Source organism: Argopecten irradians, chromosome 7 (assembly GCF_041381155.1).
Source record: "Argopecten irradians isolate NY chromosome 7, Ai_NY, whole genome shotgun sequence".
Taxonomy (NCBI): Eukaryota; Metazoa; Mollusca; class Bivalvia; order Pectinida; family Pectinidae; genus Argopecten; species Argopecten irradians.
In genome coordinates this window covers 21,000,548-21,026,445 of record NC_091140.1, presented here as the reverse complement: position 1 = coordinate 21,026,445, position 25,898 = coordinate 21,000,548, and the positions used below count along the sequence as shown (strand labels likewise).

General features: G+C 36.4%; 1 protein-coding gene across 1 annotated transcript in view; it reads right to left on the bottom strand.

Annotated features, from left to right (window-relative positions):
• Positions 1 to 25,898, bottom strand: part of LOC138327819 (sodium- and chloride-dependent glycine transporter 1-like) — a 56,931-nt gene that overhangs the window by 12,444 nt on the left and 18,589 nt on the right. The window contains exons 2-9 of the mRNA XM_069274214.1: positions 22,737 to 22,920; positions 22,489 to 22,620; positions 21,673 to 22,009; positions 21,211 to 21,343; positions 12,493 to 12,627; positions 12,009 to 12,112; positions 6,039 to 6,163; positions 5,204 to 5,316 (exon numbers count right to left, since the gene is read on the bottom strand). Of these exons, the coding sequence (XP_069130315.1) occupies positions 5,204 to 5,316; positions 6,039 to 6,163; positions 12,009 to 12,112; positions 12,493 to 12,627; positions 21,211 to 21,343; positions 21,673 to 22,009; positions 22,489 to 22,620; positions 22,737 to 22,920 (1,263 nt within the window). The remainder of the gene's footprint in view (positions 1 to 5,203; positions 5,317 to 6,038; positions 6,164 to 12,008; positions 12,113 to 12,492; positions 12,628 to 21,210; positions 21,344 to 21,672; positions 22,010 to 22,488; positions 22,621 to 22,736; positions 22,921 to 25,898) is intronic.

The window sequence follows — 25,898 nt, the reverse complement described above, 5'->3', positions numbered from 1 at the left end:
CAAAGTAAGTTTTTCCAGCTGATCTTTCATAGCCCAACATCTATTTGAGAAAAAAAAAATCAAATCAAAATTTCATTTATTCTCAATTCAAATCCTACAGATTGTGTGTCTGTGGTTTTAAGTTATCATTGAACGACATAATTATGATTGTCTTCTTAACACCAGGATTTTATAAGAAATTATAACAGAGTTTTCTTGGTATTTCTTGATCAACTTGCAATAAAAGTTTTTTAAAATCAGGATAGACAAAGAAGGAAGTCGCTAACTTATAATTAGAATAAAATTATTTCAGATGACTTTTCAAATATTTTACAGCTCGTAGCTAGTTATAGAATATAACTTGTTAATCTTTATTTTAAATTTCTAATTATTGCAAGTTTCGATAATTTTAATTGTTTTGTTCACAAGTTTTAAGATAATATCAATATTTTGAGAAAAAAAAAGAGAAAAAAAATTTTGAAAAAGGAAAAATAATACTTTGAATTTAAATGAAAATAATGTGGCAAATCATAATAATTGGTAATCATGATGAAACTTGTGAACATTTTGATCTTTCCTGTTTAAAAAAAAGGTAACTTTTAAATTGTTTTGTTAGACCCAATACAACCTTTTTGGTGTGAATATCCTTTGGATCAAAAAGAGTCCCAACACTAGAAAGTCACCTTAAATATTGAAAGCTTTGTCCTCTAGGAGATACATGCAGATGTAACAGGGATTCTGGGACTTGGACGGGGGTGGGGCCCAAACCAGGAACTAGGACTTTAGGGTTGGGAATTTGCCCTGATCGGGTATCGGGTCCCTAATAGGAATTGTACAAGTCATGTGATCTCTTCAGGCCTTACCAAGTGATCTTAGTTTGAGATGATCATCATGTTTGAAGTTAGCAGAAACATCTGGTCTTTGCCTCTTTATAATGCAACAGAAGAAACATTAAACAGCACATGTCTTACTGCCCTTTATGTTCAGTAGTATCCTGTTACGTTATTTGTGTAATTTGTCTTTACCGAAACCTCAAAGTGGTTTTCTTCTTCACCAAGACCTCCACTATTCATATTTTCAATAAAACCGCCCTTTATTTTGATAACAATAAAATTTAATTTACAGCAACGTTTTGTAAAAATTACAATGTGTTTTAAAAAATTAAAAAATATTGGAAAGAATTTCTTATTTTGGCTTTAATGAGCTTTTCACATGTCGAAGCTTATTTTCAGTTAAATTTCTCTTTTGGCTAAAATATCACATTTTCCCAATCATCAATAAATCAATAAAATCATATTTATTTATTATTGGAAATTTACGCATGCATCTCTATCATTACCTGGTATATAAGGAAACCCCTTTATCAGCCTCTCGACTTATTGCCCCAAGTAGACATTTGAAAATTCCCAAAGAAAATGTAGGCCTATATCCTTAATCTTGAAAACAACTTAAATGAACGTAAAACTAACCTACCGGAGACCTATGTAGATGTTATTGGACATAGTGAGTGTTTGGTTTCCTAGGAAACGAGAAATATAGATCTATAATATGGCCGACTGTTTAAAACAGTCGAGGATTCACGGATGGCCCTGGGATAGGTTCGAGCATCAGTCCAGGAACTCAGGCCTTTAGGAAGAAAATGTAAAATAAAACATATTATTTTGGTGCTTTATTAAGTTGAACATGATTCAATCAAAGTAGAGACTTAACCACAATTTCACCAATTATGTAATTGTTACTAAATGGTTCTTTCCTTTCGTAATCATTTTACAACGTTATCCTGATAAATCATATGCTCCTGACAATCATTTTACAACGTTCAGTATCCCGATAAACAATCCCCCCACAATAATTTGAAAACATTATCCCAATCTCATTAATAAATGAACTCCCAGACCAAAGTTAATCAGTATACAAGGGAAATTCAAATTTAAGTTTGAGTATGAATGTATTCTATATTAAAGTGATAACATAAATTTGACATAATAGGTATTGTTTTTAGTGTGGACTATACATTCTATGATTTGTATCATATAATTTCAAGTTCGATAAAAAATGTTCTCATAAAACTTTAAAAATGTTTCTTCCATAACTTATATTATCTTCATAAATTTTGTGAAAGTAAAAACCAATACGGAAAGATTTCAAATTCAAAAAAAAATTTCAATTTTCACCCCCGAATTTTTCATGTTTTATGGAAGAAACAGCTTCTCAAATGAATGGTAATATATTATGATGTAAATCCATATCAAACACAGATTAACCAACACACGGCTACGTTCAAAACTGAGGCAGCCACAAACTGACGGACTGTAATCACAATATATTAACATCCAATGGAGATAAAATGTCAAATTAAGAATCTCAAATCTCAAACTAAACCAAAAAATCAATAAACTGCTCAAGTCGGCACTAAAAAGTAAGCATTTTAAAGAATTTGTCATAATATCTTATCAATCTCTCAGCCTTGCACACTTTTTTCTCGTTACTTTTACCTGAGACTAGCTGGTCCCGGAACACAATGCTGTATTTTTGGAGAGAAAACATACATTCCACGTTAATAAGTTATCATAGAAAAACATATGCATCCAATAAAGTCATACAAATTAAATGTCAAAAGTCTTCGTCAAATAATTATATAATTATAAGCAAAGTCAATGATTTTTGGATGACTACATGAAATACAAAAAAAGATATGAGTAACCCAGATTAATATCTGTAATGTGATTATATCAATATACCCATGTAGGTAAATTAAAAAGTTTTAATATTTAAAAAACAGTTTTCATTAGGGATATTTCAGAATGATTTTTCAATTGTATGCCCATATACAGTAGTAAGGTTTTTGTTTAAAATCTATCAGAAAAAAGCCATTGATAACACTAAAATTTCCAAATTTTATTAGAAATGATATGACAGCCAGCACTTTTGACAGAAAATATCATACAAAGTAATTAAATGCACTTGCTATTTTCGTCATCAGAAAAATGTCATCTGCTATTTTTTTTGTATTTAAAGATAGTTTTGATGAATATTAATGTTAATTGTTTTCTTTTGTATTCAAAAATAAGCAACTTAGCCCAGCTCCTTGTAAAACTTTAAAAAAATATATCAAAGCTATAATACTCACTTTTACAACTAAATTTGATTCCTTTAACTTAACCTTGGTTATCTTATATATATATATAGATAGATAGAATTTGATGTGATTGATAGAATTGGATATGATTGATAGAATTTGATATGATAATCTGCTACCTGTTCATATTCAAATACTAAACCATATACATTCATTCATAAAAATAAGTTATCTAGAACCAAGAACATTTTAAATGGATTTTTCTTTTCTCTTTCTTAATAAACAGATGAAGTCTACAGAGGGTAAGGGCAGTGATAAGCTAGGTACTTATTGTGTTAAATACATTAAAATCTTGTCTAGTTTAAAAACGAGATGACAGATTTCTGGCAACATGATCATAAAGAAAGGTAGTATCATCATATGCATTATGGATGCTGGTTAGAAAGATGGCGGACATCAGTTACCATAGTGACATGTTGCTTACATTTTTTTTATCATCAAAACAAATTACTTCCTCTATTAACCTTTAAAAAAACATTTCCACATCTAAGTTATTTCCCTATATCCCAAATTGTCCTCAAAGTGTCACTTTAATAGCTTCATGGTCTATATATATAAAATTTGGTGATTTTAATTACCTCCTTTGGATGCAAATTATATCGATGCAAATTATGTCCCTTTTTCTAATTTTGACAAATCTAAACAAAATAAAGGCATTACATCCACTTTGATATGAAAGGTATGATAATTGTAATATAATCCTTTTTTTTGAATACTACAAGCTCTGCCTCGTTAACATATTTAGAATATTCTTTATTATTTGCTCTATAACTTGTCACTCAGCTAACTAAGTCAATATCATCCTTTGATGAGCATGGTTAATTCTGCTGGTATAGATATCTTAACTAAGAGATAATCAAGCCTCAAAGTTATTATTATGCATCCACAATCGTATGAATCTTTACCCTGTTGAAAACACACTGTACTGTAACCTCATTGATCATACATTAAATGACATCAAATGATAATGAAAACATATTTTGCTATGTTTTTCTTTTGATCAAAAAATGTTACATGGCGTGCATTATTACCCTTCCTGATCAGATATAATCTGACCAAACTACAACAAGTAAATTCAACTCAAGCAAATGATTGCTTAATTGTTTAATTTGTATTTGATAGAAGAATATTTTTTAGTTAGGATTGGAATTATCATTTTTGATTATTATGCATAGAATATTCTTAAAATTTAAAATTTGTTTGTAAATAATTGGTTGATCTTAATGGTTTCTAGTTGGGTTTTTTTAATATTGAGTTGTAAGTGTACACTGGACTATATCTAAAGTTAGGGCAAGGTTCATCAATCGGTCATTTGAAGTAGAAAACTTGGGCAAAATAAGTTATGAAGGACGATTGGTTATTTTGACATGCACTGTAAGAGTAGGAGAGGGTTGCTAGTGGTCAGAACGCAGTTAAAACCATAAAGGGGCATAATTCGTGTAAACTTATAAAATTACAGGGAAGAAGAGGGGGCACAACTCTTTACAATATTTATTTACAGTAAAATCTACCTTAGTGAACATTTTCTGTATAAAGACCACCTGTTTGATAAGACCACTTTTCCAGGGTCCCAAATGACCTATTGTCACACAAATCAACCTATGTATGAAGATGAACTGTTTATAAAGACCATTTCTTCTGTCCCTGGGCCGATCTTTATAGACAGGGTTGACTGTAATTCAAAGCCATGATCATCTAGAAGTGTTTAGTTACCATAGAACAAAGTTTGTTACTGAAGTGTCAAGATTTACAGTTGTTTATAATGTTACTGATGTCATTATATCATTACTGATTTATTTACATGGCGGTATTACAGTCTTACGTCTGACTAGCTCAGAACAACTTGGATGAACTTGGATTGTTTAGAAAATTTGATGAACTTCGATTATTTGGGTACTTGTATGACCTTGAATATGACTTGGGATTGTCTGGGTAGTACCAGACTTAAGAGAGTGAAGTGAAGACCAATAGCTACACCCCACCTATATACCACACAAATACCTATAGTAAGGTTAGAGTACAGTGTATTTAGTAGTTGGGCAGACAAAATCCTCACAAACACAGCATTCCATGTTCAACCTTTACCTGTGTGTCTAATCCAACGCTGAACAACATCAGGAAGAACAGTACAGACCACAGCGGGGAGATTGGTAACTTAGCAATAGCCTCAGGATACGCTACAAACGCCAGTCCAGGGCCTGTAATCAGTAAATATATGGTCTTTGCTTTAGTTAAAAAGATCATTTAAGGAAATTGCGATGTTAATTGATCCAAGGTCATGAAAATGGATACAGTATTCAACCGAATAAGCACCCTAAGCATTTAAAAAATTGAAAAAAGTAAAAAGTGCTTAATAAGACGAAATTATTGCAAAGCAAAATGCAAACCTATCCAGTTTTGATAGTTTTGGTCTTAATTCATGCCCGTCAATTGAAATCAAGGCCTCTACAGGAGGAGGGGCCATTATAGGGACATGGGCACTTATTGGGTTGAATATGATATCTATATCTCAGACAGCAAATAACCATATGTCAATTTTCAATACCAAAATGACGTGGGCAAATAATACTTTAGCATCAATTAGTCCCACCTTATTGTGATGTCATATTTTGACATGATTTTAGTGACATCACGGGAAGATTGGACTAATCAGTGATAAATTGTGCTTTACCTTGTGACATCGTTTATATATCTTGAAACACCTCTATTACATGATACACATAATTTTAAAAAAGACTTCTCATTATAAAGTAGTGAAGAGATGTTGAAATTTTCAAAATGCAATCTGCTGACCTGTTACTTCTGAGTTGATATGACCATCTGACTTGGTAAAAGTTTGACATCATAATCACCAATTTAATGATTATTTCAATAAATCGTGATCACTTCGATGTTAGCTTTATACCTGGTATACACTTACCTTGGGTGACGACGTTTTTGATGTCCACTCCAGTTTCATGTGCCATGAATCCTAAGACTGAGAAGATAACAAGGCCAGCAAACACACTCGTACCACAGTTGATCAAAGGGACAACCATAGCATCTCTGTAATATACAAACAATACATTCTATATAAGAATGGTTCCATATTATATAACAACCTATCAACTAATACCATCATTTAGAACAAACTTACTTGGAGACGTCACATGATGATTAAGTGTGATTTGGGAGGCTGCAGAACTGAAAGTAATACCTACTTGATAGGACTATTTCCCTGACAGAAAAGACAACAGCCCAGAGCTAGTTGTCACAAACAATAGATACCGTAAAAACTTGTGTAAAATGCGCATTTCTTCTGTGCAAAAATAAAATCGAGAGGAGGTTTTAAAAATTTTACGGGGAAAAAATCTGTCCATTCTGAGGGGCTGACAATCTATGATTGTTGAGGTACCGCACAGTTTATGGTAGCCCTTTATATAATGAAAGCTATTGAACATTGTTAAAACAATGCCCCACCTACAACAGTTGATTATCTAAAGCTAATTTAAGTGTTAAATTATAATCATGATGTCTTGATTTCCATTTGATCCGAGAATTCAATTTCTTCTAAATACAACATTTGATTGTGCAATGTTTTATATTGAAATTGCCACTTTCATACATCGATGTTTGGGCTCCCTGGACATTGTTTTTCCCAGAATTTTTTGATATGCAAAATATATCGATAGTAGATTTTTTTTTAGCTTTTTCAGTCCCAAAAAGTACCTGCGCAAAGTACATTGGTGCACAAGTTACACAAGTTTTTACGGTATCTTTTTCCAGGATTGACATCCCTGTCAAGAGCTAAAATTAAACGAATCTTTCACATCCTTTTGGTTGAGACAGGAGAATCTCAACCTGAGGGGTAAGATTCTCAGATTGTCAACACAAGACTGTGCTGAGTGTTTGACAGCTTAAGAATCTTATACCTAGGATTAAGATCTTCTGTCACATCCAAAGAGAGTGAATGATTAATTTTCTCTTACCCTATGTGAGCATGTGCAAAGATCTTTGTGGCTTGTCTTTACCCTCAGGTGAGATAGAACAAAAGGTACAGCGGGCCTGTATTGCTCACCTGGTTTGTAATGCCTAGTAAGGTTCTGAATAGGGGTTCATTGTTTCTTTTCAAGGAATTTAAATATTTACCTCTAATTTCCCTATTGGACTCCGATCATTCTGCTCCAGGGGGTCAGAGTCAAAATTTATACAAATTTTGTTCCCCTTCCCTAGAGGTCTGGCCAAATTTGGTTACAATCCATGCAGAACTTGATTGCTAGTAGTGATTTAAAGGATTTACCTCTATTTCCCCTGTTGGTCCCCGCCCCTCCTGCCTCCAGGGGTAAGAGCTAAAATTTACACAAACTCAGTTTCCCTCCCCCTAAGGATGTTTCTAACCAAATTTGGCTACAATCCATGTTGAACTTTATGACTAGTAGCTATTTAAAGGAAATGTAAACAGTGAACAGACGGGTGGAAGACAGACGTGACATAAGCTCACTGACCTTCAGACCAGGTTAGCTAAAAATCTCACACCAGTAAAATTGCAGATATCCCTGTCTGGGGTAAGAGAATAATATAAACTTCTCTACCTTAAGTGTATGACAACTAAATCGCAAACTGAGGGGTAACTCACAAACAGTTCACTTTAAACCGGTGAAAAATCAGTGAATGATGGGAGAAAGAGTTATGAGGGAGAGAAGTGTTGACATGTATCCTGGGTAGGAGAACATAAATCTCCAGAATTTTGGATATCTCTGATTGGAATCATATCTCGCCCATACAAGAATATTGGCTATCTTTACCACAGAAACAGATACTTTTACTCATAAGAAAGCAAACGCAACATCTTTCCAATACAAGAATATTGGCAATCTTAGCACAGAAACAGATACCTTTACTCATAAGAAGTGTAGATATTTACAGAACATTGAAAATCTGTCTCATGTCTTTCCAGAGGGAAGCCGGAGTACTCAAAGAAAAAGTAATGACCAGATTCAGTACCTGGCATCTGCCCTACATGGTATTTGAACTTGTGATTCCAATGTAAAGGGCTTATGGTTATATGTTTGGACATCAGGAAATCAGAACCAACAGAAGAGAGAATTTCTGTCATATAGAAATTTATAAGTAAAATAAAGCTTAGACACATCAGAAGTATGGATATATCTGTCCAAAAGTATTTGACACTTAAATTCATTCCAAGAATAGGCATCTCTGTTCAGAATTAATTCTCTTAAATTCTACAATAAGAGAAAGACATCTAATACTCATCAAATGTGCTTACCATATAGCACAACTGACATGTATTTCCTTGTGTCAAGTGTTCAAAGGGAGAGCAGTAGAAAATAAAACAATAAGACTAACACTTCCTTATACTGGGTTATATTCACCAGAGGGGATCTGATACGCCACACACCAGGAAACAGGAAATATCTCACCATTGTGGTCGGAGTTACACCACATCAATATCTTCTTCCTTTTCATTGAAACTTCAGTAAAAAGAATTCAGTTTAATATAATGAATTTTAAACAATTATTTTTAATATAAGAATGCTTGTCAATAGATTATATTAACATCCTATTAACAGCAAGTGTCATTTACGACAGCCACCAGCGTGTGGGGTGTATTGCGGGTGTTAAGGGCATAGTGCCTGTTTTGGAAGACTGCAGTTTGTTCATATTGTGTCTCCTTGCATTAGTGGAATTTCTTGTCCAATTTATAGTACTATCTCACTGAAGCATGCAACTAGAGAATAAGCACACCCAACTCGGTCACATTATACTGATAACTAGAAAACTAGCTGTCCCATTCCCTTTATAGTGAGCTTTAACATTTTAAGGTATTATACCCAATTTATAATTGAATTTGAAAAGATTACTTCCCAATTGATACTTTTGATTCCTAAGTGCTTTGTTAGTTAACATCAATTAATAGCCAAGGTCATTTAGGGATGTGCCAGGTTTGTTGGTGGAGCAAAGCCAGAGTACCCAGAGACAAGAGGCCCAGAGGGCCTGTATTGCTCACCTGGTTTGTAATGCCAAGTAATGTTCTGAATACAGGTTCAGTATTTCTTTTCTGAAGGAATTTGAATATTTACCTCTAATTCCCTATTGGGCCCCGCGAAAACAAGTTCTGTTCCCCTTCTCCCGAGGATGTTTGTGAAAAATTTGGTCACAACCCATGGAGAGGGATTTATAGGATTTACCTCAGATTCCCCTATTGGGCCCCGCCCCTCCTGCCCCAAGGGGGTCAGAGCTAAAATTTATACAAACTCTGTTCCCCTTCACCCAATGATGTTTGTGGCCAAATTTGGCTTCAATCCATGCAGAACTCTAGGACAAGTAACGATTTATAGGATTTACCTCAAATTCCCCTGTTGGGCCCCGCCCCTCCTATCCCTGGGGGGTCAGAGCCAAAATTTATACAAGATCTGTTCCCCGTCCCCCAAGGATGTTTGTGGCCAAATTTGGTCACAATCCATGCAGAACTCTAGGACAAGTAGCGATTTATAGGATTTACCTCTTTTTCCCATATTGGGCCCCGCCCCTCCTGCCCCAGGGGAGTCAGAGCCAAAATTTATACAAGTGCTGTTCCCCTTTCCCAAGGATGTTTGTGGCCAAATTTGGTCACAATCCATGCAGAACTCTAGGACAAGTAGCGATTTATAGGATTTACCTCAGATTCCCCTATTGGGCCCCGCCCCTCCTGCCCCAGGGGAGTCAGAGCTAAAATTTATACAAACTCTGTTCCCCTTCACCCAATGATGTTTGTGGCCAAATTTGGCTACAATCCATGCAGAACTCTAGGACAGGTAGCGATTTATAGGATTTACCTCAAATTCCCCTGTTGGGCCCTGCCCCTCCTATCCCTGGGGGGTCAGAGCCAAAATTTATACAAGATCTGTTCCCCGTCCCCCAAGAATGTTTGTGGCCAAATTTGGTCACAATCCAGGCAGAACTCTAGGACAAGTAGCTATTTATAGGATTTACCTCTTTTTCCCATATTGGGCCTCGCCCCTCCTGCCCCCGAGGTCAGAGCCAAAATTTATACAAGTGCTGTTCCCCTTTCCCCAAGGATGTTTGTGGCCAAATTTGGTCACAATCCATGCAGAACTCAAAGGACAAGTAGCAATTTATAGGATTTACCTCTATTTCCCCTATTTGGCCCGCCCCTCCTGCCCCCGGGGTGTCAGAGCCAAAATTTACACAAGTTCTGTTCCCCTTCCATCAAGGATGTTTGTGACCAAATTTGGTTACAATCCATGCAGAACTCTAGGACAAGTAGCGATTTATAGGATTTACCTCTATTTCCCCTATTGAGCCCCGCCCCTCCTGCCCTTGGGGGATCAGAGCCAAGATTTATACAAGTTCTGTTCCCCATCCCCCAAGGGTGTTTGTGGCCAAATTTGGTTACAATCCATGCAGAACTCTATGACTAGTAGCGATTTAAAGGAAATGTTGACGGACGGACGGATGAACGCCGCGCCATGACATAAGCTCACCGGCGCTTCCGGCCAGGTGAGCTAAAAAACCACCGTCTAGCAGCCATGATCAGTACCTGGCAAATGCCCCACATGGGAAATGAACACGCAACCCAGTAGTTGAAGGCTTGTGGTAATATGTTGGAACATCATAAGCACTTGGCCACCTCAGCCCTTGTGTAAGTGGATATAACATGATCGTACATGAATAATGTCCAAATACTTCCTTACATAAAACATTGAATTACAACATGCTTATCACCATTCCAGTCATAAAGACTCTCCACCCCATGTTTAATCTATAGAACGGGTCTTAATAGGTCTTTGAGCAGAATATTACAATTCAATATGACTTTTATTAATAATACTATAGTTTTTTTTGACGATTCCTACTTATAAAGGCAGAAATATCAATTAGGTAGTGTCATGTGATCAGAGTACAATGAGTATTGGGTAATCGACACCCCACCCACAATATAGCCTCCTTGTGAGGAACTAGACTAGAGTTCCTGTCAAGATGACTAATTGATTTACCAGTATAATAGCAGTGTTAAGGGAGACACACCTGTACGAACTGAGTGTATTACATATAGAGGAACCAATACCTGTACAAATCATGAGTGCAGATTATTTGAGCTATGTACCTATAATTAAAGCCTAAAGTACAGGCACAGGTTATAAGGAGTAAAAATTGAGTTGCCTTGGTGTAGAAAATCGGTGACTAAGTGCAAGTGTAATGGGTGGCCATCAGTAACCAGGTAGTAGTTTGTTTGGTAGATGGCTAATGTTTGGAAGACCTTAGGTTCAGAACTCCACTCAGGCCACTACATTTTCTCTCCTATAACAGAATTAATACCCAACTTAACACCCATGGTTTAAGGGTGTCATGTGTCTTTGAAAGTGAAAACTTTGACAACGGATGGAGAAGTTTGGGGTCACATTCATTGGTGACCATGTAGCTGTATCAGGCTACTGTTTGGAGGTCACAGGTTTAAATCTCCGGGTCTGGCCGCTACATTGTCACTCCTATATCATAACACTCCAACTTTAACACCCATGGTCTTAGGGTCTCATGTGTCTTTGATAGTGAAGATTTGAGAAGGAGGGAAAACGTTTATACAGCTAGGACAGGATTCGGTCAATCATAGGTGACCAGCTAGCATTATTGGTAGAGCATCCGGCTACTGTTTGGAGATCACAGGTTCATACCCCGGTCTGGCCGCTACATTTTCTCCTCTCCTGTTATATAGGTAATGTGTATATCAGGTAATTTACTTCTGCATATTGTAAATGAAAGTTACATACAGAGTAAGATTATAAAGTGATAGGATTTTTTTTTGTTCTTGGAATCAGGGAAACAAAATCAATATGAAATGTTACAATCAAGTCTGAGTTTTAAGCCTTGATCAATACATGACAGACTTTACCTGTACACGTTATTGTGGAATTTGTTGTAACTCGCCATAGTGATAAGGCCTCCCCAAGCCATACCCACAGAATAAAATATCTGGACAGCTGCATCTCCCCAAACCTTCAAATAATCAAACAAATTTACAATTATACATTAGTACAAATCTTCAATATAGCTTATCACAACTTCATTATAATAGTTTTTAACCTTCAAAGAACAGTCAAATCTGTGTATTTTAGCCAAGCATTCTTCATTTGGATGTTCAATTCTATTGAAATTGGTTATATTGGACCAAATGATCTTATTAAACAGGTGGTTTTATACAGAGGTTGGATATAGTCTTTAGACAGATTTGACAGTAATATCACAAAGTTTGCATCAGAAATGTACATCACAAGTGATCACAAATTCATTATAATTTGACCTTTAACCAAAGTTATTACACCTTAGTGTACCTGTGACCTTGACCAATTCATGCACAGTACAGTGTTATACACTACCTGAAATGTGGCCAGTTTTTCCCAGTCAGGTACCAGGTAGAATGCAATTCCAGCACCTGCTCCCGGTAATGTCACTCCACGGATCAGTAGAATCAGCAACACAAGGTACGGGAAGGTGGCCGTCACATATACAACCTTAAACAGATACAGGAAGGTGGCTGTCACATATACAACCTTAAACAGATACAGGAAGGTGGCCGTCACATCTACATCCTACAATAGATATAGGAAGGTGGCCTTCATATACGAAACCTAAAACAGATACAGGAGGGTGGCCATCACATATACAACCTAAAACAGATACAGGAAGGTGGCTGTCACATATACAACCTAAAACAGATACAGAAAGGTGGCTGTCACATATACAACCTAAAACAGATACAGGAAGGTGGCCGTCACATATACAACCTAAAACAGATACAGGAAGGTGGCCGTCACATATACAACCTAAAACCATTACAGGAAGGTAGCCGTCACATATACAACCTAAAACAGTTATAGAAAGGTGGCCGTCACATATACAACCTAAAACAGTTATAGAAAGGTGGCTGTCACATGTACAACTTAAAATAGATACAGGAAGGTACCCGTCACATATATAACCTAAAACAGATACAGGAAGGTGGCCATCACATATACAATCAAAAACAGATACAGGAAAATGGCCGTCACATATACAACCTAAAACCAATATAGAAAGGTGGCTGTCACATATACAACCTAAAACAGATATAGGAAGGTTGTCGTCACATATAAACCTTAAGACACCGCGCGACCTAAAATGATATCAGATACAGGAAGTGTGTAGCCGTCAAAAAAATACATAAAATAATTTATTTCGCTATGGTGCATGCGCATCATTACTCATTCCAATATAAATTTTTTTAAATGCAATTAATTATTTTTCCATATTTTTAACTTTAAGTAAAATTGGAAACTCAAATTTTTCAAGGGTGGTAATGGTGTAAAGTAAGTAACTTTTGCTAACAAAAATACTAATCGAGATTTGATGGGAAAAAATACAGGAAGGTGGCCATGACATGTACAACCTAAAATAGATACAGGACAGGTACCATCACGTATAAAACCTTAAACAGATACAGGAAAGGTGCCGTCACACATTGAACCTAAAACAGATACAGGAAAGATAGCCGTCACATATACAACCTAAAACAGATACGGAAAGATAGCCGTCATATATACAACCTAAAACAGATACAGGAAAGGTGGCCGTCACATATAAAACCTAAAACAGATACAGGAAAGGTGGCCGTCACATATACAACCTAAAACAGATACAGGAAAGGTGGCCGTCACATATACAACCTAAAACAGATACAGGAAGGTGGCCGTCACATATACAACCTAAAACAGATACAGGAAGATGGCCGTCACATATACAACCTAAAACAGATACAGGAAGGTGGCCGTCACATATACAACCTAAAACTGATACAAGAAAGGTGGCCGTCACATATACAACCTAAAACTGATACAGGAAGGTGGCCGTCACATATACAACCTAAAACAGATACAGGAAGGTGGCCGTCACATATAAAACCTAAAACACATACAGGAAAGGTGGCTGTCATATTTACATCCTAAAATAGATACAGGAAGGTTGCCTTCACATGTACAACCTAAAATAGATACAGGAAGGTGGCCGTCACATATACAACCTAAAACAGATGCAGTAAGGTGGCCGTGACATATACAACCTATGATAGATACAGGAAGGTTGCCGTCACATATAGAACCTAAAAAAGATACAGGAAAGGTTGCCGTCACATATACAACCTATATAAGATACAGGAAATGTGCCGTCACATATAAAACCTTAAACAGATACAGGAAGATGGCCGTCACATATACAACCTAAAACAGATAAAGGAAGGTTGCCGTCACATATACAACCTAAAACAGATACAGGAAGGTGGCCGTCACATATACAACCTAAAACAGATACAGGAAGGTGGCCGTCACATATACAACCTAAAACAGATACAGGAAGGTAGCCGTCACATATACAACCTAAAACAGTTATAGAAAGGTGGCTGCCACATGTACAACCTAAAACAGATACAGGAAGGTACCCGTCACATATACAACCTAAAACAGATACAGGAAGGTTGCCGTCACATGTACAACCTAAAATAGATACAGGAAGGTTGCCGTAACATATAAAACCTAAAACAGATACAGGTAGGTGGCCGTGACATATACAACCTAAAACAGATACAGGAAGGTGGCCGTCACATATACAATGTACAACCTAAAACAGATACAGGAAGGTGGCCGTAACATATAAAACCTAAAACAGATACAGGAAGGTGGCCGTCACATATACAACCTAAACCACATACAAGAAAGGTGGCTGTCACATATACAACCTAAAACACATACAGAAAAGGTGGCCGTCACATATACATCCTAAAATATATACAGGAAGGTTGCCTTCACATGTACATCCTAAAATAGATACAGGAAGGTTGCCGTCACATATACAACCTAAAACAGATACAGGAAGGTGGCCGTCACATATAACACCTAAAACAGATACAGGAAGGTTGCCGTCACATATAAAACCTAAAACAGATACAGGAAGGTTGCCGTCACATAAAAAACCTAAAATAGATACAGGAAATGTGCCGTCACATATAAAACCTAAAATCGATACAGGAAGATGGCTGTCACATATAAAACCTAAAATAGATACAGGAAAGGTGGCCGTCACATATACAACCTAAAACTGATACAGGAAGGTACCCGTCACATATACAACCTAAAACAGATACAGGAAGGCACCCGTCACATATACAACCTAAAATAGATACAGGAAGGTTGTCGTAACATATAAAACCTAAAACAGATACAGGAAGGTTGCCGTCACATATAAACCTTAAACAGATAAAGTAAGGTGGCCGTGACATACACAACCTAAAACAGATACAGGAAGGTGGCCATCACATATACAACCTAAAACAGATACAGGAAGGTACCCATCACATATACAACATAAAACACATACAGAAAAGGTGGCCGTCACATATAAAACCTAAAACAGATAAAGGAAGGTTGCCGTCACATATAAACCTTAAACAGATAAAGTAAGGTTGCCGTCACATATAAACCTTAAACAGATACAGTAAGGTGGTCGTGACATATACATCCTAAAACAGATACAGGAAGGTACCCGTCACATATACATCCTCAAATAGATACAGGAAGGTTGCCTTCACATGTACATCCTAAAATAGATACAGGAAGGTTGCCGTCACATATAAAACCAAAAACAGATACAGGAAGGTGGCCGTGACATATACAACCTAAAACAGATACAGGAAGGTGGCCGTGACATATACAACCTAAAACAGATACAGGAAATGTGCCGTCACATATAAAACCTAAAATAGATACAGGAAATTTGCCGTTACATATAAAACCTAAAATCGATACAGGAAGATGGCTGTCACATATACAACCTTAAACAGATACAGGATGGTTGCCGTCACATATAACACCTAAAATAGAAACAGGAAGGTTGCCTTCACATATACAACCTAAGATAGATACAGGAAGGTTGCCGTCACATATAAAGCTTAAAACAGATACAGGAAGGTTGCTGTCACATATAAACCTTAAACAGATACAGTGATGGCCGTGACATATACAACCTAAAACAGATACAGGAAGGTGGCCATCACATATACAACCTAAAACAGATACAGGAAGGTACCCATCACATATACAACATAAAACACATACAGAAAAGGTGGCCGTCACATATAAAACCTAAAACAGATAAAGGAAGGTTGCCGTCACATATAAACCTTAAACAGATAAAGTAAGGTTGCCGTCACATATAAACCTTAAACAGATACAGTAAGGTGGTCGTGACATATACATCCTAAAACAGATACAGGAAGGTACCCGTCACATATACATCCTCAAATAGATACAGGAAGGTTGCCTTCACATGTACAACCTAAAATAGATACAGGAAGGTTGCCATCACATATAAAACCTAAAACAGATACAGGAAGGTTGCTGTCACATATAAACCTTAAACAGATACAGTAAGGTGGCCGTGACTTATACAACCTAAAACAGATACAGGAAATGTGCCGTCACATGTAAAACCTAAAATAGATACAGGAAATTTGCCGTTACATATAAAACCTAAAATCGATACAGGAAGGTGGCCGTCACATATAAAACCTAAAATAGATACAGGATGGTTGCCGTCACATATAACACCTAAAATAGAAACAGGAAGGTTGCCTTCACATATACAACCTAAGATAGATACAGGAAGGTTGCCGTCACATATAAAGCTTAAAACAGATACAGGAAGGTTGCTGTCACATATAAACCTTAAACAGATACAGTGATGGCCGTGACATATACAACCTAAAACAGATACAGGAAGGTGGCCATCACATATACAACCTTAAACAGATACAGGAAGGTACCCATCACATATACAACCTAAAACACATACAGAAAAGGTGGCCGTCACATATAAAACCTAAAACAGATAAAGGAAGGTTGCTGTCACATATAAACCTTAAACAGATAAAGTAAGGTGGCCGTGACATACACAACCTAAAACAGATACAGGAAGGTGGCCATCACATATACAACCTAAAACAGATACAGGAAGGTACCCATCACATATACAACCTAAAACACATACAGAAAAGGTGGCCGTCACATATAAAACCTAAAACAGATAAAGGAAGGTTGCCGTCACATATAAACCTTAAACAGATAAAGTAAGGTTGCCGTCACATATAAACCTTAAACAGATACAGTAAGGTGGTCGTGACATATACATCCTAAAACAGATACAGGAAGGTACCCGTCACATATACATCCTCAAATAGATACAGGAAGGTTGCCTTCACATGTACAACCTAAAATAGATACAGGAAGGTTGCCATCACATATAAAACCTAAAACAGATACAGGAAGGTTGCCGTCACATATAAAACCAAAAACAGATACAGGAAGGTGGCCGTGACATATACAACCTAAAACAGATACAGGAAATGTGCCGTCACATATAAAACCTAAAATAGATACAGGAAATTTGCCGTTACATATAAAACCTAAAATCGATACAGGAAGATGGCTGTCACATATAAAACCTAAAATAGATACAGGAAGGTTGCCGTCACATATAAAACCTAAAATAGAAACAGGAAGGTTGCCTTCACATATACAACCTAAGATAGATACAGGAAGGTTGCCGTCACATATAAAGCTTAAAACAGATACAGGAAGGTTGCTGTCACATATAAAACCTTAAACAGATACAGTGATGGCCGTGACATATACAACCTAAAACAGATACAGGAAATGTGCCGTCACATATACAACCTAAAACAGATACAGGAAGGTGGCCATCACATATACAACCTAAAACAGAAACTGGAAGGTGGCCGTCACATATACAACCTAAAACACATACAGAAAAGGTGGCCGTCACATATACATCCTAAAATAGATACAGGAAGGTTGCCTTCACATGTACAACCTAAAATAGATACAGGAAGGTTGCCGTCACATATAAAACCTAAAACAGATACAGGAAGGTTGCTGTCACATATAAACCTTAAACAGATAAAGTAAGGTGGCCGTGACATATACAACCTAAAACAGATACAGGAAATGTGCCGTCACATATTAAACCTAAAATAGATACAGGAAGTTTGTCGTTACATATAAAACCTAAAATCGATACAGGAAGATGGCTGTCACATATAAAACCTAAAATAGATACAGGAAAGGTGGCCGTCACATATAAAACCTAAAATAGAAACAGGAAGGTTGCCTTCACATATACAACCTAAGATAGATACAGGAAGGTTGCTGTGACCTATAAAGCTTAAAACAGATACAGTGATGGCCGTTACATATACAACCTAAAACAGATACAGGAAATGTGCCGTCACATATACAACCTAAAACAGATACAGGAAGGTGGCCATCACATATACAACCTAAAACAGATACAGGAAGGTACCCATCACATATACAACCTAAAACACATACAGAAAAGGTGGCCGTCACATATACATCCTAAAATAGATACAGGAAGGTTGCCTTCACATGTACAACCTAAAATAGATACAGGAAGGTTGCCGTCACATATAAAACCTAAAACAGATACAGGAAGGTTGCAGTCACATAAACAAGAGGCCCATGGGCCTTAACGGTCATCTGATGAGTACCTTTGCAATAATCATATAGGAAATTAATTAGATATAGTGTCATGCCTCATGGTTGCCATCTTCGATTGGGGATCAACCAGAGATGTAACAACACTTTGTTGGGACCATGTCAGGCTCCTTTCATGCAAGTTTCAGCCAAATCGAACCGGTAGAACTTGAGAAGAAGTTCAAAATGTGTTTTCAAGATGGCAGCTGGGGCGGCTATCTTGGATTTCAGATCAACCCGAAAAATAAGAACACTTTGTCGGGACCATGTCAGGATCATTTCATGAAAGTTTCAGCCAAATCGCACTGGTAGCACTTGAGAAGTTCAAAATGTTGTTTCAAGATCGCGGCTGTGGCGGCCATCTTGGATTTCGGATCGACCCGAAAAATAACAACACTTTGTCGGGACCATGTCAGGATCATTTCATGCAAGTCTCAGCCAAATCGCACCGGTAGAACTTGAGTAGAAGTTCAAAATGTGTTTTCAAGATGGCGGCTGTGGCGGCCATCTTGGATTTCAGATCGACCCGAAAAATAACAACACTTTGTCAGGACCATGTCAGGATCATTTCATGCAAGTTTCTGCCAAATCGCACCGGTAGAACTTGAGAAGAAGTTCAAAATGTGTTTTCAAGATGGCGGCTGTGGCGGCCATCTTGGATTTCGGATCGACCCGAAAAATAACAACACTTTGTCGGGACCATGTCAGGATCATTTTTATGCAAGTTTCAGCCAAATCGCACTTGTAGAACTTGAGAAGAAGTTCAAAATGTGTTTTCAAGATGGCGGCTGTAGCGGCCATCTTGGATTTCGGATCGACCCGAAAAATAACAACACTTTGTCGGGACCATGTCAGGATCATTTCAGGCAAGTCTCAGCCAAATCGCACTGGTAGAACTTGAGAAGAAGTTCAAAATGTGTTTTCAAGATAGCGGCTGTGGCGGCCATCTTGGATTTCGGATCGACCCGAAAAATAACAACACTTTGTCGGGACCATGTCAGGATCATTTCATGCAAGTTTCAGCCAAATCGCACCGGTATGAACTTTGAGAAGAAGTTCAGTGTTTTCAAGATGGTGGCACATTTCAACAACACTTTGTTGGGACCATGTGGATCTTTCATGTATTTCAGCAATGAGGCCCCTTGACCGATTAAAGGTTACAAGTCACACCAGTTTTTTTTTTTTATTCATGCTTGATTTCAATTTATCAATTTTACAACATGTCTGTTTAAAATCTCAGAATGATCCCCTAGTTGTGATGAAAATTCAAATATTAGCAAGTTTAACTTGTTGTTTCAAAATCAATTCCTTCACACTTTTTAAATACTTTTAGATTCAACATTCTGGAGATCAAGAGAGTGTCTTGCCTTAAATTTCACATTATAACCATCCATTAATCTATAAGATGGTTAGTTGGTTAATTGAGCTTAATTTAACATCCTAAGAACAGCTTAGGTCATTTATAGGACGATCTCCCCTGTATGTAGTTCGGCAATGTATGTGTTTTCACAAAATCAAGAATTATGTCGCATATCAGAACAATGTTTTGGGAGACTGGTAAATGTTTTTGATATTCTGTAAACAGATTTGTTTTGATGGGTTGCTTGTTTTCCCTTTATATTAAATCTAATTCCTTTTGATCATAATCTAATATTTGGATGTTTTGTAAATAGCCCTCCTGCTATGTATCTATCATATACACTGTTCACTGTTATTAACATGTAGAGTTTATAGGCATGTTTCCAAAATCTACCCCCACCAGATTGTCTACGCACCACCTTAGAATATCTTGCCTTTGGTGATAGGGAGATTATATGGAAATATAATTTACTTTTCGTTATAGAAAATGATGTTCTGTAAATTATATCAGTAAAATTCCAGACAACAAAGGCTTCTTTAATAATGCAGGAAATAGAAAATATTGAAGTTAGACAAGACAATAATTTGAAATAATTGAATTTTTTACCACTTATATAGCTGAAAAACTGATTATGAACTTTTCAGCTAAACCCTCTGCCACTTTATAACAAAAACAAATTTGGTTTGATTTGATAAATTTAACATTCTATTAAGGACGTAGGTGCCAGATTTAGATGATGGAGAAAAGTTGGTTCACCCAGAGAAAAAACACCAACCAGCAGTCAGTACCTGGCAACTGCCCCATATAAGATTCTAACTCGTGGTCCAAAGGTGCAGTGCTTGTGGTAATATGTCCGGACATCTTAATCATTTGGCCACAAAAAGTAAATAAGATGATAAATAAAGATGGTTTATTCACAGCAAATGATAATTGACAGACAAAAACAAAGACAAGTACACCTACAACATCCAAGGAAGCCTTCATGAGCAATAGGTGTACATAGTACACGCTAACTGATGATTGGATGTGATAATCTGACAAAACCTACAGTTAGTGAGATGAGGAGATATCTACATGTGTTATTGCCACTATACACACTGGTATAGATATAAGCACCTACTAATTGGTGTACTTACCTTGCCAGATGACTTAATGCCTTTACATAAACAGAGGAACACCACCACCCAGGCGATGAACAGACAGATGAGAAGGTCCCACCGCAGATCGCCCATATCCTCTATACCCTTAGACAGCTGTAGGACCCCACGTCTGTACAAAACATCAGTATTTTCGTTATAGATCTGCACTATATAAGGATTGCTGCTACCAAATTTCATTGAAATTCGTCCAACAGTTTAGGGGGAGGTTTTTTTTTTCCATTATTTTATAATAAAGGGGCATAACTCTGAAAAAAGGTGAAGGTTATGTTATGATATAGATTACACACATTTACACTGTATAAGGATTACTGCCATTCAAGTTTTGTTCAAATCCTTCCAGTAGTTTAGGAGTAGTAGTTGTTTTAATATTTAGTAAAAAAGGGGCATAACTCTGCACTACAGGATAGGCCTTAGGACTTATTAAATTTTGAGACTTACTGCCAAAACTCTTCACTGGCTGTTTTCTTCAATACACTAGATGTATTTCCTCTGGATGCTGTAACGGTTTCGACATTGGTAAGATTGTAAGTTGATGAACTGTTGAGAAGTTCCGTTACCATGGTGAGGTTGTATGTAGATGAACCATTAATGTTGGATACAGTGTTGTTGGTATTCGTTCTTAGGTAACAATGTTCCGTGTTCCACCAGTTGTGACACAAACTCCAGGGCAAGACCAATCGTAGGGAGTGATACAGGTAATACAGAGTCCAGGTAATAATGATGTTATAGTATACACAGACAATACCTGATACAATCACCATTCCATAACCCACACCTATAAAACATTAGATACAGGTAATATAGAGTCCAGGTAATGTTATACACAGACAATACCAGACACAATCACTATTCCATAACCCACACCAATAAAACAATAGATACAGGTAATATAGAGTCCAGGTAATGTTATACAGACAATATCCAACACAATCACCATTCCATAACCTACACCTATAAAACAATAGATACGGGTAATATAAAGTCCAGGTAATGTTATACAAAGTCAATACCCGACAAAATTACTATTCAAGTGGATACTTTCATGTGATATCGTGAGAGAGATGGATTGGTAATTTAAATGTTATACATGAATAATTATATGAAGTCTACATGAATGCAGATTTGTCAGAAAAACACTTCATTATGAAACTATGCATTCATGAATGTGTTTAAAATACTGAAGATGCAAAATTTTGTTTATGCTAAGATAAAATAATCGATCAAAGAAATGTTTTTATCTGTTTTACTATTTACCTTTAAACAATGGACAGATCCTCCATATTGACACAGGACTAAGACTGGCGAACTGACCAAAGGTCACTTCCAGGAAAACCATTGGAATGCCACACAGCACCAGAAATATAACGTAGGGTATCATGAAAGCACCTGTTAAAAGCCAAAACAAAAAATGAACACAAAAAAACCCCCAAAAAATGATAATTTCATGACTTGTTAAATGGGTAAAATCCCAGATTTTCAGAATTCCTATAAAAATGTTGTACCTCCGCCACTTTTGTAGCATAGATATGGAAACCGCCAGATATTTCCAAGTCCAACAGCATATCCCACACAGGACAAGAAAAAATCCAACCGTCCAGACCAGTTCCCACGGGACGTTTCATCTCCGGTCGCCATGGAATCACTACAGCTGCTGGTGTCATTTGAAGAGGCAACATCAAGCGCTTTCTGTAACAATGAAACCAATGTAAAGGACAAGGTCATGACCTGCCTGGCGGCCATTTGTAGACCGATCGGTCCAAAAATGCAATATGCAAAACTAGAGCCCTAGGGGAATCTACATATCAAATTTGAAAAAGATCCCTTGAGTACTTTCTGAGAAATAGCGGTAACGAGAATTATAAATGGAAGGACGGACGACGGACCACAGACGAAAGGCGATTTGAATAGCCAACCATCTGATGATGGTTGGCTAAAAGATTGGCAAGTATGCCAAGGTCATATTAGGATGGGTGTCAAGGAGACATCAACAGTCGGGGTCATATCAGGATGGGTGTCAAGGAGACATCAACAGTCAAGGTCATATCATGATATATGTCAAGAAGAAAAGTGAACTTCGAATCAAAATCTATGTCAAGGAGACATCAATAGCCAAGGAAGGTCACATAAGGATGGATGTTAAGGAGATAATTAAACAGCAAGCATTAAATGATGTCTAAGATTAAGGAGACACCTTATTATATGAGGACACCATTTGAAGGAGACAACTGAATTACAGAGTTAATCCGTTTGATGGGGTAAAATAATATTTGTTAAATGGTATAACAGTAGGAAGACATTTTAAATAGTAACATTCCTAAACATGATGCTGTTTTAATGTTGCTGATGATTACATATTTATCTTGTTATCAAATCTATAAGCTTCATTTAAGTATCCGATGTTAAATGTATTCTGTTTATTTTGAAATCTAAATGGGAGTTAGGGCAATGGTAAGATAAGAAAAGATAAGATATTTTATTATTGTCTCACCTTCCATGATTTACAATCATATTAAAACACTAAAGGATACCAATCATAAAAAGCCACTTTAAAAAGAGTAAATATAATGTATATATATATATATGTATGGCTTTAGTTCAGGAGACAAGTGAGAGTGGTTGGGTCTGACTTTACCTAGAAGTCGCGGATCTCCACATCAAAGTCAAATCAGGGTATTAATAGATACACATCTGTTAATAAAATTCCAAAATGTCATTAAGTTCGGAATCATATGGTAGAACAGGCACATTATGTACATACTAATTTCACTTTACAGGTATCAAATAGAATAACCTAGTAGCAGAGCATCACTACTTATATATTCATTCATGGCACTTTTTCAAAATCTCAGAGCAGGTTTTGGCTGTTATTTTACAAAGCACATGAGTTTCTGATTCTACATTTTCCAAACAATAAAAACAAGTTCGTTCATGTTCTAGTAAACGTTCATATTGGCCAGTTTAAAGTCTAATTGGTGCCACTCCACACCTCAATTTGGCCAATGCACTTCTGTAAGTTTTTAGCATAATCATATGTATATAGTTTTCAGTTTCAAAAACAGATTAAAAAATACTATATGCACATAACTGATTACCATAATTCGTATTGCTTGTTTTACAACCAGTTCGATTAAGATGAGCTCTCCAACTTTCAATGTACTGTTGGAGACCATCCAAATCGTACATTTTACAAGCCAACTAAATATCTGTTAACATGAAAACAATTACACCTAAAATTGTGACTCTTGTATTGATGCTCAGAAGGATTCTGGGAGATATCCAGAGATCTTTTAAACCTACAATAGTTAGAAAAATATAAATACAAACTCAGAAGGATTCTGGGAGATATCCAGAGATCTTTTAAACCTACAATAGTTAGAAAAATATAAATACAAACTCAGAAGGATTCTGGGAGATATCCAGAGATCTTTTAAACCTACAATAGTTAGAAAAATATAAATACAAACTCAGAAGGATTCTGGGAGATATCCAGAGATCTTTTAAACCTACAATAGTTAGAAAAATATAAATACAAACTCAGAAGGATTCTGGGAGATATCCATTGATCTTTTAAACCTACAATAGTTAGAAATTCAGTGAGGAATTTGTTTAAAAGCAGTTTAAAATCCTCCAGAATTAAAGAATGTCTCAACGACTTTCGAGTTCCTACCCACAAGTGATCTAATTAGATTTAACCCCGTCACCCTGAAGACACATTTGGACTTTTCTGATTTAATGGCTGGAATAGTATATTATCAATTTTCAGGGGGAATGTATTAAACTCTGACAGTCGAGATCAAGGGTATTTTCAGCATGTTTAGGATGTACTGAGACATGCCAGTGTGATAATAATAATAAGTCAACAATTTGGCTAAAAACATTAAAATGAATTCATGTTTCCATTGTGCCTACATGCATCTAAGATACAGTGTATGTATATATGTATGCTATTATCTGAAATGGCTCTTTTGATCACTTCTCTCTAAAATACTGCACATTTTATTACCAAATGATACCATAAAACAAACCAAATATCTGAATAAATGACATTTCATCAGCTTAATTTGGCAGAATTAAATTCTATTCACTCTCAACAGATAAACAATATGGGTCCAGTTTCATGAACATTCCTTAACTTAATTGTCCCCGTAGCAAAACATTACAAAAATTAAGAAAAAATCATAAGATTAGGAGCCAACCTTAAAATCTGTAATGCTTTTCGATGGAGAATTTTAAGTTAAAGGATTCCGTAAATTCAAGGAATGTTCATGAAATGGGCATGGGCTTTGAAAACAATTAGGGGTAAGGTACAATCAAATCTGCTATAAAGAGCACTCGTTTTAAAAGAATAGACAAAACAACCCCATTTGATGCAGTTTTAATAACCTCTATATTAAGGACTGACTACTGTCTACTGTCAATTTCTTACATAAAGGAAGTTTTAAGAAACTCTATATAAAGAATATCTGTGTACAAAGGACATTTTTTATACCATGTTTGTCCCTTTACTACATCCTCTATAGACAGGTGTGACGAATCAATTGTAGCGAAAACAGCTTCCTGAAAATTTTAAGTAAACATAAAACAGTGAAACCTGCCACAGCTGCTGAACCACCTGTGTATAATGACAACCTGTTTATAATGAAATGACACCTTGTGTATAAAGA